Here is a 15,635-nt window from a genome sequence, read left to right as displayed (position 1 = left end):
ATCTTCGTCTATATTAAATGTATTACCTATCATTTTAATATTTTCCCCTGCAGTATTAGTATAATATATGGTATACACTGAGGTGATTTTTACCACCCAAATATTTCGAAAAAGATAAACATAATATTTTTATTTATCTCCGTTCCATATTGATTCGATTTCGAAATCGGTAAATATCTACATAAACGCGATTTACGTTTAAATAGAATACGAAATGGATACATTATAATTTATCATTTATATCCATACATATAAAATAAAAAATATTACATATTAATTGTATACAATTAATGTGACATGTCATTATTTTTCTGTCCACAATATTTTATTTTGAATAATATATCAAATGTCGCATTAATTTCAAAACAAAAATGCTGAACGTCAAACATTTTTTTCTCTAAAAGAAATCGCACGATCACCTACAATATAATATAAATAATTTATGTAAAAATCATAAAGTTTAGCAGGCAGTTATTATTATATTATTATACTCCAGCGTTTTAAAAGTTTTTATAATTTATCATTAATAATTAAAATAATCCCTTGAATTTTTAAAAATATATAGTGTCCTGTGATATATCTAAATGTATAAATATTTGATTTTTTTTCAAAAATGATTTTGCAAATAGGTTCATCTTTCAAACGTTCGTGTAATATGCTAACATAACTAATGGTACAATGCAATAATTAAAATCTAAAACTTAATCTATAGAATTTAGTCGAGGATAACGCAGTTAATTTATTGTTAAAATTGAATCATTATAATATTATACTAATAATATTTATAATCACAGATTGACTTACAGTTCAGATCATTTATTGATTGGTTTAGCGCCATTATTATTGTGGTATTTAGGTCTTACAGCACTATTTCCAAATTATAACGACACGTAGGATTATTTAAGGGAATTTTAGGTGACATAATATGGCATCAATTTTATCTACATTGTAAATTTTATTGTTTTGAAAAAGTTTTATTTTTATGTAGGCGAAGTTATAAGTATACCTAAAAAATAGCACAATATAGGTAAACTAATTAAAAATGAGTAGTATTTGTACAAACATCAAGTATGAATGCATAGTACAATAATTTATTTATAAAAAATAGAAACCTAGTTTGTATAGTTAAGGAGTGTAGGTAGGTATTCTAAGACGGTTTAAATAGAATAATTTCTACAATATAACTGCATGATAGGTGGGAAATAAAAGTGCAACGGGAAATGGTTGGTGCTTGATGTACACAAGTGCATGCGTATCACTACCCATTAAAACGTCTCAACACAATATAATATTATAATGAGGAAAACTAATAAAACGTCCCGGAATCATCTCATTCGAGATTGTATTTACCTATTTGCATACATGACATTTCATACTATAGTGACAATGTGTCGAGATATATTAATACGATTCAAATGATAAAACTGCAGTGGAGACAGAGCAGGGCACGACATTAAACAGCCTAATTATCATTCCCGCTACTCTACTACTGCGGCTGATATTCGTATATTATCTGCAAAACCCGCAGTGTCCGCAACTGCCGTCATTATAGTTGGGCTCCCCCATCTCTAATCTATTATATGCGTATAGACACAATAATATTTAATATACATTTTCATCTTTTACAATGTCCTGCCGTTTGATTTCAGTGTACGGCGTCATGCGAAAAAGACGGGCTGAGGTACCGAATATTGCAGTGCGTCTGGTACGGCACCAACAAGCCGGCCGGCACCGCCTGCCGCGACCAGCCAAGGCCACCGGTGATGAAGACTTGCACCGGACCGCAGTGCGCAACAAGTAAAAACACGCATAACTGTACGAGCACTTTCGACAAGGGTAGCGATCTCATTAAGAAGGGTGGGCGATGGGTGGGAAAAAACCGATGACGATGATAGTCTATGCACGTGCATATAATATGCAATATACTGCAGTGTTCACAGTCGACGATCGTTTAGGGTTTAAATCGATTATTACTTATCGTTTATTACATAATAAACTTGACCATACGCAATGTCATCGTAACACGTGATATAGATGCATATAATGTGCATGATGATAATAATAATTCTCCGATACGTTATGGCCGATAAAATAATAACTAACGATGCGTGCGGAAAAAATGTAGACATCCAGAATCGTATTATGTGCAGTTACAATGTTTTGAAGTCCAAAAACCTCCGAAAAACGTATTGCTTAGAATGATTTAGATAGCTGATCGGTTAAAACTGCACATATTGCAGTTCAAAATTACTCTGATTTTCAGCATTTGTTATATTTTTAGATAGTCCCCAAATTGTCGGTCATTTTCAACTCTCGTGCACAACCCACCCAAAATATAAATTAACACCTCGAAACTCATTGCATTAGTGTTAAAGCGTGCTACGAGTCTACGAAAAATCGTAGTTATTGTTTATGTTTTATTGTAAATTATATAATTTTGTATACGATTTTTGTTACAGAAGATGAATGCAAGGATCACAGCAAACACAATTGCAAGAACGTAAAACAAATGAACATGTGTCACTTGCGTCAATACCAAACACAATGTTGTCTTTCGTGCGCATAAAAACATCACCACTGTAACTTTATTTTTCTATTTAAAATTTTTTTTCCACGTTCTAACGTGTTAATACATGTTTTTAGCATTCATTCCGTTGTACATAATTATTATATACGATGAGTTACAAATAAGTATTAAGTGTGACGCACGTCTTGTTAAACTAATATTTATATTGTTAAGTAGGTGAAATATTATTTTAATCTGATTTTGAATGTGTGTCGTTGATTACGTATGATATTTTGTACACTATAGTATATACTATTATAGTATTATACTATTCCTAGCGTTCTATTTTTTTATTGTTCTGTTTTCGAATAGTCGCTAAGTAGATAGGTACTACATAAGCGGAAATCGGCTACTCATTTTTTATTTATTTATTTTTTTTTTGGGAGAGGGAAGGGGATTCTAACAACTTAAAAACTACCTATATTAAAATGTCGTATTATAGTTAATGTTACAGAATTATTAAATCTTTTTTTTTTGTTTAACAGCCAACGGGTAGGTTTTCAAAAATTAAAAAAATTAAAAAATTGTTTTGCATTTAAAACTTAATTACATTTTCAATTTAAATACCTAAGATTTGAAAATGTGATACAATGTTCTCCATAGTTGTTCATATACATACATTTAAAAATAGGTATTGAAAAAAAGTGTGCAGAAAGTTCAATTTCATCGATTCCTTTGCCCAGTGCACCGAGTGCTCACTGCTCAATGTATTAAATATACAAACCAACGTATATCTACACACAGCCAACGTACATCTATATGCAGCAGAAGCAATAAGCTCCCTGGTTTTTATAATTTAATTTTAAAATTAATGACATTTGGTTATCATTCATGCGCAAGAAAATTAACGAACAAAAACTTTTTTTAAGTCAATATTTTTACCACTAAGAAAATATTCTATACATGACACAGTACTTTTGAATGAAAATTTTGGACAGTATTCATAAATATTACAATTATTATTTTGTTATTAGTGGGGCTAAGTCCCAAGCACCCTTTGATTTCCGTTAATGTTTAAGTATCAATCTCACGACACAAACGATGATGGTTAAGTAGACACTGTTGGGTGTTAATCCTGAGTTAAAAACTTAAGCAATTGATTAATGTTTACTTCAGTAAAATACTTAATGCATCATTATGACATTATTTATAATAATATTCAATTTAAACGGGCATTACAGATCGTTCTCGGTAGTTTTGTCGACCGCGAGTTCCGATCAGTCTTATCACCGCAAATAAAGTATTAGGTATTTAATATTATGTTATGTTATTATAATATATTTGTATTTTCTTTGTAATTTAAGTTTAGAATTATAAAAATTACGCACTAATGAAACGACTGAAAAAAAAAAGAATCGGGGATACTCTACAGTATTGTTTTATGTACAATGATTTAGCTACGATTTAAATGTAATCTATAATATACGAGTAAGTTGTTTATTAAAAAACCCTATTAAATATAAATACTAATTATTATTCATACGAAACGTCCCAAATAGTATTATACATTCCATTGTACATTTGTACTTCAATTTGATGCCACTATGACAGTTTAGTTACATTCGTCGACTGTAGGACGTCTTGACTTGTCCTAGGTCCCTCGTTTGTTCAAATAGCCTCTTCTATACAAATTAAAAAAAAAAAAATGTACAGACCATTTTAATCAATATCATTACATTCCCATACATTTGTCAACATCCATGTTCTGAATTTATTATCATATGCATAGCAACAATTGTCATGTATTCGAGTCAAATAAAAAAACAAAATTTTCGGTGCACTAACAATCGTTTAATTTATAGCATGCACCTATTTCCATTTATCTGTAAACCTTCAGAGACAAATCTTTTCATACGAAAAACATATGCCAAATACACATGTTGTAAGTAGATTTTGATAAACTATCACAAAAAAGTTACGCAACTCGGATCGTACACGTGACACGGCCACAAGGAGTTTTTTTTTTACGATTGGACTTGTTAATTTATCAATTTGTGATGTATTAATTTGTCCTAAATAGTATTCGTGTTATGAATATCAACCATTCACATTAAGAAGAAACTTTATTATTTGTCATATAACAAATTACCATGCATTCACTTTAGCAGTTTTATCGTGCAGATAACGTGACTGAAAAGTTACGATTTGTAACAATTTTTGATATTTATTATAACACATTTTTAACTTACATATTACTTTAAAGTGGTTTGTTATTTGTTGTAGTATTATTTTAAATAACCACCAAGTTCTATAATTATCAAATGTTCGATTGTTATAATTACCTATTTCGTTATTTACATTTAATTTCTGTGATGGTGAAAATTGCATTTTATTTTAGCTACCTATGCCTATTTATCTGTTTGGAAGCTGTATTCGAGGTTTCACTTTGACAAGTGTAAAGAACTCCTCACTATGGTACTGAACACGTCCTTCTTAGATCGAAATTTGAGGGGGTGTTTTAAGAATTTTAAGTTTTCCGTGCAAATAATAGTACCAGCCTAGTAGGTACCAACTACCTATATATCCAGACCAGTTAGCAATCAATCTTTGGTTGGCAACACAATTAATATTTATAATTTATTTTCAACATTTTTCGTCTATCCAGCAGTTACTACAGTTATTTTCCCCTACTATAGATTAAAATGTAAAAAATATTGTTAAACATTCACAATTTTCAAAATAACGATTAGGCTTGCTATGATGTACTTAACACTATTATTAATATTTACTCGAGCGGTCCGTTTCACAAACAAATATATTATTGTAACATATTTAATATATTATTGTGACATATTTAATAAATTATTAATATGTTATAAACGATATAATGACTGATAAATAGATTTTAGATGATTATTTGATTACCTATTACGCGAGATTAGTTAATTTTACCTTCGTTAGTTAGGATATTGAAATACTGTGTCAGTCTGTAATAGCTAATACGTGTATAATTAATATACTGAATATAGTTTTATTAATGTACCTAACCAATTTGTTTTATTCCTTCTTATTGTTATTATTACTATTACTAGAACTATTACTATTAGCAATACCTATGCTAATATATTATGTCGATTTTGTTTGGCGATTGTCATTATTTACATGCGAACCAACGTCGACTAAATTAATAACAGCATTACATAATATTATTATATATTATGTACATAATAGTATAATACCATTATTGTTTTACCCTATAGCCATACTTATAATATGAGTTATAGACCAGAGGTATTCAAACTTTTTCATCACACGGCTCCTTTAAGTCTTCACAAAATGTTGACGGCTCCCAAATTATAAATGACAAAAAAATTAATGTTTATATGAATGTAATTTATATTTTATAATTTATTTACCATATTACATAAATAAAAAAATTAAAGCTATATTTAGCGAATGATTGTTGTAGACAATTCAACGTTTCCCAACCGGTGTGCCTCAATGATAATAGTAAACATTTTTCGTAAAAATATTTATTGGCTTTCAATTATACTACACGGCTCCCTTCGACAACTCCCGCGATGCCCGGGAGCCGCGACGCAGTTTGAATACCTCTGTTATAGACTATTAAACTATATTAAATTTATCAATTAAGTTAAAATAAATTAATAAAAACCTATTAGTAACCCAAAATATAAATAGTATATTGACACATATAGGTACAGTAATAATATAATAAATAAGATGTTTTCAATTTTATTTGTCGTTGAATTTCATTATTTTTAATGAATTTGAATCGTAGTTGTTCATTCCAAAATATTGTGTAACATTATAATTATAATTATTATTATTTTAAAGATATAATTATTTATACTATATTATATTGTAATTTGTTTTGTCGAAGTAATAATATGTTAAAATAATATTGTACAGCGTTGTAATGTATTGCTTTGAAATAAACTATATTTAGTTGTGCCTATAATTAACAATTAATAGGAGACAAATAATAAGCATGTTGATTATAATAAAATAATAACAATTATTATTATTGTGCTAAAATAAAAACGAATTTTGTAATGAATGTTTATTCTGTGTCTACTCATTGATTACATTATCCAACGTCATGACACGAAAGTTATACCTACAAAATTATATATTAATTATTATATAAATTGTTAATACTTATAATTATTAAAAATATTAAAAATATAGATAGTTCATATTTATAATTTACCTAATTAATTATTTTTGTACATACCTACGTTACCTGTAATCTGCATTATATTTAGGAATTGTTTTATTACAACGATATACCTAAGGTAGTCAGGTAAGATAGTAAGGTACCTTTACCAATTATCGAAATCGATTATTATTAACATATATTTATAATTTAACGTATATTATAACGTAATAACGGTATTTGATTAAATTTTCGTATTTTAAAAGGCATTTTTTATATTCATATTCTATATTATATTGGAATACCTTTAAAGATTGAGAAAAAAATAAAACAATAACCCAGTACCATCAGAACCTACCCACAGATCACAATTCACAAACATCATATTTAAGAAAGAAATTCCATTAGCAAATACGGCACTTTATAGTTTATATACCCATTTTAGAACGTGATATAAGTTAAAAATTATTTTTTAGAAAGCACCAGCTGGTTATCAAAGTTTAAATATTGATATGGATAAATCAACTTGGGTTAAATAAAAGAAAAAAATGGAATTTATTTTAAGAATAAAAAAAAAAAATGTTTTAATATACTGTTGTAGGTAGTTGGTACATACACTGAAGACTGCAGTCTATAATCTCAATATTCCTCAACCCATAACATTATTTACAATAATTAGGTAATCAACGAATGATTAATGAGAGGTGCTCCACCAAAAGCTGGCCAATAGGTATTTTAAAAAATGTATATAAAAAAAATCAACTAGAGCTAAATTTAAGAAAAAACGGAAAGGGGAGCACAAGCATCCACAGGCAAATGTATATTCAGAATAAAAAAAAAAAATGAAAAAATAACTGTAGGTATATACACTGAAGACTAGTCATTTTAATAATGTATACCAAAAATCAGTTTGAATTAAATTCAAAAAAGAAATGGGAAGGGAAGACGTGGGCACCTACATGTATTTTTGTTTTAAAAATAAAAATAAAAAGTTAATTGGGCTAAGACTCGAGAATGAAGTTCTAATCTTCAGATTCTTTAACCTGTAAATCTATCTGATCTTTTTACATTTTAGCTACTGGTAAATTTAAAAGTACCAGTGCTTGGATTTTTTTACTTAGCTAGGTATATTGGATCAGTTCCATGTTCCATCTAATACATCAACTTGAACACCAACAATAAATAGTATACATTTTGATGCAGCAGATACATTATATTTGAATGATAGGTATTTCAGAAAAATCTTCAGCTAAACACTTAGCAATTTGAAAGTTCTGAAATAATCTAAGAATATTTTACTGGTTTTATTCGTACAAATATTATCATCAATGTTACTTGAAATTTGTCTTATAAAACTAAATCTGCAAGAATGTTGTTCATGTGCTGGCATGGCTGTGACCAATCAGCATAAAAATGAATAAACAGACAACCAATTTGATATGAAAACCACAAAATACTGTATTCATTTTGTAAAGTCTTCATAAAGAAATTTATAGATTTTTAACAAATAAAAAAACTAGGTACATACTACATAGTATTATATGATATTGGTATTGTGTTCTTATTTTTTATTATAATTTTATTTACACCTACTAAGACTCCAACGACCATTTTGTTTCAGTAGCAACCTCTTCTGCATCAGTTGACCTTCTATAAAGAATATAGCCTGCAGTTTTTGGTTCGATTTGGCAGCTTTTGACTTCCCTTCAATCTTATTTATATAATGATACATCAACATCCACTTCTATTGAATTATCTGATTTAACAATGGATAAATATATTATTTTTGAAAGCTCAAGTGCACTTTCATTGAACAATACATATAGTTCATTTTTTTCAGGCATTCAGAAAATAAAAACAAACACCATATAATTTCTTTCATATACAGTCTTCTGCCTCAAAAATAAAAAGAAAGGTTAGTTCTAGTTTGCATAACAGTAACATATTTCAAACATTAATTTCTCAGTATAATAAATTTATTATTTTTTTTTAGATTGATTTAGCAACCGGGTATATAGGAATTTTATCAGTTGGTTCTTCAAAATATTAAAAAAAATATTAATCCAATTCATTGGTTTTTGAATATTGAAAATCATCACAGCAATAATTCTGTTTTTGGGATAAAATCAAATGTTGTCATGTGCAGTTTCTATCTACGATTTTCTCTTGATGTTAGACAGTCATATGGAACTCAATATTTTGAGTACAATGATCAATGAACACATTCAAAATGTCTAGAAGTAAATAGTTCTACAAGCAATAACAGGTTAAACATAAAATGTTTATTGCTAGTCGCTCGTTAGTTTTTAGTTTTTCACATTTTATATTTTAATTTTAGTGACAGTAATTTATGCATATGGCATAAGATTATTATTTTCAATTTGTAAAATAGAGGCAAAAATTAAATAAGAATAAACAAATTAAGACATATTAATAAAAAAATGTTAAAAAAGCTTACTAAAAGGCACAAAAATCTGCAAATATTATTAGAAACAAAACAAAACAGCAGAAGGTTTAAGAGTAACTCTGATGTTAACCATAGATTTGGTCAATATAATCATAACGGAGTATTACTAATTAGTAATTAGTATTTATTACTTATTATAAATAAGTAATAACTGTCATTATTATTACCACAGAATAGATTGATGATTTTTGATCAAATATAATATAATATTTATTATAATATACATTTTATGAAGTTTATTACACAAATATATGCATATCTATTAAGTATTAATATAGATTAATCTATTCTGTGATAGTACTATCTAAAGTCGTGCTCGCACAGCGACGGCACAGGCACCATGACAGAGAGTCAACGTTGTCAGCACTGAGCACAGGTATACCACATATACCGAGGTTATTAGATTTTGAACATGATGCTACCGGAGAAGCGATCCGCCTACCGCTACAGCTATTGAATTCACGATAACATAACCTCACAATTTCGCTGGATGCATTCTCTCCTTCGCGTTTCTTTCCACGTTTGGTGATTTTCAGTCGTTCGTGATTCGGACCGTTTTCGTTCATTTTCACCGTCAGCTTGCTGTATTGTCGCCATTCAATCATGGTAAGTACCGAATGACCGGTCATCAATTGATCGCCGTTTTAAGTTCGACGCTTTCCAGAAAATTAAAACCGAACGCATCGTTTACCCGTTTCCTTTCGTCCAAATGCATTAAAATGCTGGTCTTTTCCGGCGGTGGACGCCATATGAATAGTATTATTTTGATGTGTGTTGTGGCGTTGGTCGGTCAATGAATACATTTCGGATTGCGGTTGTCGTTTCAAACAACTCCAGCTTTCATCCGACCTAATGGAATCATTAAGCACTTATTTTAACTGCATACAACTTGTATAATATCTACTGTATATGACATATTCTAACCCTCTTCTGTGTGTTAGTGTGAAAGTTTGATTTTTGCTCTACATTTTAAATGCTTGTTGAACGATGCGTTTGATTTTGGTTGATGTTAACATTCAAATTGCCCCTGTTCAAATTAGGTCTTTTGTATCATAGTTGCTGAGTCTCTACACCTAAGGCTAAACATTGTTTTTATTTCACTTTTTCTAATTTTTCTATCAATTGTCCCCTTATCGAAAAGAACCAGTTTTGGACTAGGAAGTCTTTGAATTTTAAGATCCTAAACCTTACCAAAACATGAATTTAAATTAATTTAAAAACTAGAACTTTACTGGAACTGTTAATTTTTATGAAAAGGTTTTTTTTTAATTAACTTTGGTTTCTTATTTGAAACTGGATCGTATATTAAATGACAATGATGATTACATTTTTTTACTTATTTACTCTAGCAACTGTTAAGATAACTGGTTGAATATTGGTATTGATTCACCATAACTGACACCAATTGACAATAAAAATATTTAATTACAATTTTTAAAGAATTGAAATGGAGCCAGATATTTTAACTTGAGTATTAAAACAAAGCAGAAACCAAAATTTTTGTTTTTTTTAAAAACAAAAGAAATCAAAACTAATTTTTCTAAGAACAGAAACTGAAACAGGAAAAACCATCTAGGTTCCAGTCTCTGTTTGTATACCCTATATATTATGTCTATTGCTTATATTTTATAGGGCATATTAAAGTATGATAGAATATTCAGGTTACTCCAGAGTACAGACATTAGTTGTGAAATAAACTTATTTTAGGTACCAAAAATCTCAAACATTTATTTTTTTCTTAAATTTTTATTTTTGTTTTCAAATGATAGGTACATTCTTAAATATTTAATATATTTACAGATCAAACTACCTACTTCTATATTATACTAAATCATTGAGGTTCATTTATGGTATCATATCTCTTATCTCTTATTCCTATCTTATTTGATGTACCTAATAACTCATTAAACCATTTTGCTACTATTTTTCCTCAATTGAACTTTATATTTCTTTACCTAAATGTTAATTATTTTGTAAATATTTTCGTACCAATTGATTTAATATGATCAGGATCTGTATAAAAAGTTCCCTTAAATTACGCGTTTTTTTTTTTATTATTAGCTTTCAGTCTTAGACTATGGTGACTCAACAATTACAATATTAGGGATACATATTATGTAACACTGTATTTTCTTATTAATAACTATCATGTTAAATGCCTCCTTTATTTTTGTTTAAATTTTTAGTCACTAGTTTGATTATTCAATAAGTATCTTATTTTGAAACATTTACATGAATCATATATTTTTTATACAGACTAGATAGGCAATGTTCGGAACGTTTACTAAAAAATGAACTCTTTCATGTTCGTGTTTTTTTCAAATGAATGTGTTCACTAGGTTGTTCATTTAATTTTTAAATATTTTTATGATAGGAATTATAATAAGAATATATCATTCTATAATTTAATTAATCAATGTATTTTAAACGTATAATTATTAAGTGGCAAATAAATTGAGAGTTAAAAATCGTTCAAATTTATTAGAATATAAACGACTTCAATTTAAATTTATTAAAAACGAGTGATGTTCACATATTGTTTACTATATATAAATGTGTGTTCATGAACTCACATGGACGTTCTTTCCAAACACTGAGAGTAGTTCATACTATAATATTACACAATAGGTACCTCATAATTATTAAATAAATGATACACCTTGATGTATTATTTTCTTGCTAAAATGTTGGAAAGACAGTACTTAAAATAAAATAAAATAATATTGTACCTATTTGTCTTAGGATATGGAATTTAAAGATGTGGAAAACGCTCCTACTGATCAAAAGAGGCACAAAATCCGTATTACATTGACTTCTAAGAACATCAAAAGTTTAGAAAGCGGTAAAACTTATTTTCATTCTTATTTTTATCCATGTTAGTATGTTGCCATGTTGATTGAAATTTAATACTTTACAGTGTGCTCCGAGATGATTGCCGATATCAAAAAGAGGAAATTGCCAGTTAAAGGACCAGTACGTATGCCAACCAAATTCTTGCGCATCACAACTAGGAAAACACCTTGTGGTGAAGGTTCAAAGACATGGGACAGATTCCAAATGAGAATTCACAAGAGGGTGATCGATTTAAAATGCCCAAGCGATAAAGTCAAACAAATCACCAGTGTCAACCTCGAACCTGGTGTTATTGCTGAAGTTAGCATTGCTAGCGAGTGATGTGTTTTTTTTTATATAATATATGATTTTAATGGTACGACAACTAATATCATGTCTAATAAAAGTTAAAAATTACATCATGCCGTTAATTTAATTTTTTTTTAATTCAATCCACTGTTGTGGATTCTTATTTCTTTTTTTGTCTTTTACATAGCCCTTATTAACGATATAAAAAAACCACAATAACTATGTATTGATTGATTGATTTCTTTGGATGTTGTGTAGCCATTTTTTAACTTGAGTTTCAGTTTATGATTTTAATCAAATGAATGCAAAAATGAAATAATGTTAGTTATTCTATAATATAATGGTAGGAATTGTTGAAAAAACTAATTTTTTGTGATTGAAATAAAGAGCTTCTAAAAAGAATATTTTTAGGGGTCTAAATATTGTTGTACAATAATTACTTCTGTTTAAATATAAATTGAGATCTACATCATAAAATCACAAGGCTAAACAGACTACCTAAAATACACATGTGGTATTTACTTCTGAAGTGTTAAAAATTGTTTCTAAGTGATTAAAAATAACGATAAATAATAAACTCAGTAATTTAAAGTCTAAACTTATACTTCATTATAATGTAAGAACTGAAATAAATGTAAAAAAAAATTTGAATTAAATTGAACATGTTCTCTTGAAAATAACATATAATTATGTTGATTTTCAAAATTTGGAATTCATATGATGTTTGAAATTTATGTTAGCCAGAATAATTTTAGAAATATTGGTCGATCTTACTAAAAATAACAAGTTATAATTATATCTGTTCATCACATGTGTAATTTTAAAGTATAAGACATTAAACACACTTGCTCTTTTTATATAAAGTTCAGTATGTGCTAGTAAAGAAAAACATACAATTTTCTGATAGCAAAATAATGAAAGAATAATGTAATACAATTCATTATTATGCTGCATGTAAATAATATATTCAAACGATTAGGGATCAATTAGATACTTTTTTAATGTAGCTCACTTTTTAGGAAAGGTTGGGACTTCTACTTGACAGCAATTTTTAGACCATCCAAATTGTACTTTTTTGAAAAAAAAAAACAAATTATTTTTATTTAGTTATTTAAATATTAGTCCTTTAACATAATATTGTATAGTAAATACCCGCATTGTAGTCTCTGTCTTATAAACTCATAACTAGGGCACGGATGATGTGGCATTTGCAACTTTTTTTTCTACTTTTTCAATTAATTGCTAAGGTAGTTTTAAATATGTTTCGTGTAAGTACGAATTCAAATCTATAAGTTTTAAGTGCAATTTTTTCAATTTTATTGCAATTTTGTAGAATTTACTCATTTATACAACAATTTTAGCAATATTTTACATATTTATTTATTATTTTATATTTCACTTAACGGTCGTATGGGTAAGATTGAACCATAATATCTCCAGCCATAAAATCCAATTATTAGTATAGTATAGACTATACAGTAATAGTGGTATTTTATCGAAATAAAGATAAAATCAAGTTGATAGGTATTCAATACAATACAAAAATAATTGTGACTGATTGTATAAAATATATTTTGTAAAATCGGGATTTCAATTCATGAAAAATGTAAGATAGTTAAAATCAATGATATACTCACTGGACAATTAAAATAAATCGTTCGATAGTTTACTCGATGACTTAATAGTAAGCTAATTTAGCTTATTTTAAATACGCTCCGCTTACATCAACCGACGTAGAACGAAGTTTTTCAAGGTATAAGAACATACTAGCTCCAAATTGAAGAGAGTTTGATTTAGAAAATTTAAAACAAACACATAGTACAGAGCAATGATGTATAATATAATAAATTTATGATGGCATGATTATAATATAATGTATATATATATTTTTTGAATTACTTAGAATTTTAGATTATAATTTATAACAGTAAACTTCAAACATTTATAACAAAACGTTATTTTTTAGTGCAATTTTTGGTATTTTTTAGTGCAATACTGCAAACAATTTTACTATTTTTTTAGTACTACAACATCCGTGCCCTACTCATAACATTGAAAATTGTTAGAAAGCGAATTGACATATTATTAAATTTAAAAGCAAGTTATGAGCATCTTAAAATATATAAACAATTAATAACCATCAATTACATTAAAATGAAACTATTAAAATATAAAAAAATCTATGAGATTCACTAGATAATATTTTTACTTCTAAATTTGATTATAGGGCAATTCACTCTAATATTAAATTTGACAGAGTTAAATGGATTACTCAGAACTGCATGGAGAACTCTTTTTTTTAACTTGCATTATTATTCAGAAAATATTTAGGTCTTTACCTACTACTTTGTTTAAACAATTAAATTATTATAAATTATTACTTAATAATAAAGTATACATTTTGTTAATTCAAGCAATTTTCTTCATAAATTCTGACTACAAATGCTGATAGATGATAAGATTTCCATTTGAAAATGTTATATACCAGGTAGTATACTTCACAAGTAGGTGCCTCTCCAGTTTCAAATACCACCATGACATCACTTCCACATTAAAATATAGTGGGTCTGACCACTGTACAAACACATATTATGCCGATGTCAAAGGATTTTGAGCATCTTGCAATCATTTTGTTCTTGCATAACTAATGCATTTTTAAATTTTTTTACATATCTTGTATAGTTATATCAATAGACATAATTCATTTTATTGTAATTATTATTGGTACGTATTGCCTTGGGTGTTACTAATAATATTATGGGTTAATTATCGTTGATTTAGAACATAATTAATTTAACAAATAATTGGGTAACCTTAAATCCATTTCCTTTATGTGACATACCATTATTAACTATGATATTTAAATATCTATGAATACTGAATAGTAAATATTTCATTCATAATTATTTAACTATTGTGAGTTCAAGCCGAAATTGATGATAATTTGTTCAAACAATTGCCAGTAATAACAGCTTTGCCTATAAAAATGATTTGATAAGGAAAAAACCAAAAGTCAATTTGCTTATAAGAATTGACTAGAAAATATTGTATTTCCATAAATAGCACAAAAAATGTATTCAAATATAGGATTAAGGTGATACAAATGTAATTGAATAATAATGATAATAATAATAATTAATAATACTATTGACAGTACCTAATATATTACATTTTATAAATAACTTTTATTTTAAAATGTAAACTGTAAAGCATATATACAGGTATACATACTATTATACTAATGTCAATATGCTGTGAAGTAGAAATATATCTAGTAGGCAACAACACACACAGACACACAGTATCACACAATATGACGTATTAGTTGCGTGCATTAGAAT

At 27.7% G+C, this 15,635-nt stretch overlaps 2 protein-coding genes across 6 annotated transcripts in view; both read left to right on the top strand.

Moving 5' to 3' along the window:
- Nucleotides 1-5,016, top strand: part of LOC111036926 (ADAMTS-like protein 1) — a 98,706-nt gene extending 93,690 nt beyond the window's left edge. For 4 of the 5 annotated variants that reach the window (XM_022319235.1, XM_022319254.1, XM_022319226.1 and 1 more), the window contains 2 exons: nucleotides 1,650-1,797; nucleotides 2,460-5,016. In XM_022319235.1, the coding sequence (XP_022174927.1) occupies nucleotides 1,650-1,797; nucleotides 2,460-2,566 (255 nt within the window). In that variant the 3' untranslated portion in view covers nucleotides 2,567-5,016. Of the gene's footprint in view, nucleotides 1-1,649; nucleotides 1,816-2,459 lie in introns of all 5 variants that reach the window. The other variant, XM_022319244.1, reaches the window with a different exon arrangement.
- Nucleotides 5,017-9,627: 4,611 nt separating this feature from the next.
- Nucleotides 9,628-12,416, top strand: LOC111036989 (40S ribosomal protein S20). Its single transcript, XM_022319333.1, has 3 exons — nucleotides 9,628-9,759; nucleotides 11,896-11,995; nucleotides 12,071-12,416. The coding sequence occupies exons 1-3, from the start codon at nucleotides 9,757-9,759 to the stop codon at nucleotides 12,325-12,327; spliced, it is 360 nt and encodes a 119-aa protein (XP_022175025.1). The 5' UTR covers nucleotides 9,628-9,756; the 3' UTR covers nucleotides 12,328-12,416.
- Nucleotides 12,417-15,635: the final 3,219 nt, after the last annotated feature.

The sequence above is a fragment of the Myzus persicae genome, unplaced genomic scaffold, assembly GCF_001856785.1.
Source record: "Myzus persicae strain clone G006 unplaced genomic scaffold, MPER_G0061.0, whole genome shotgun sequence".
Taxonomy (NCBI): domain Eukaryota; kingdom Metazoa; phylum Arthropoda; class Insecta; order Hemiptera; family Aphididae; genus Myzus; species Myzus persicae.
The sequence above is the reverse complement of the archived record's forward strand: the minus strand, read 5'-3'. Positions and strand labels throughout refer to the sequence as shown.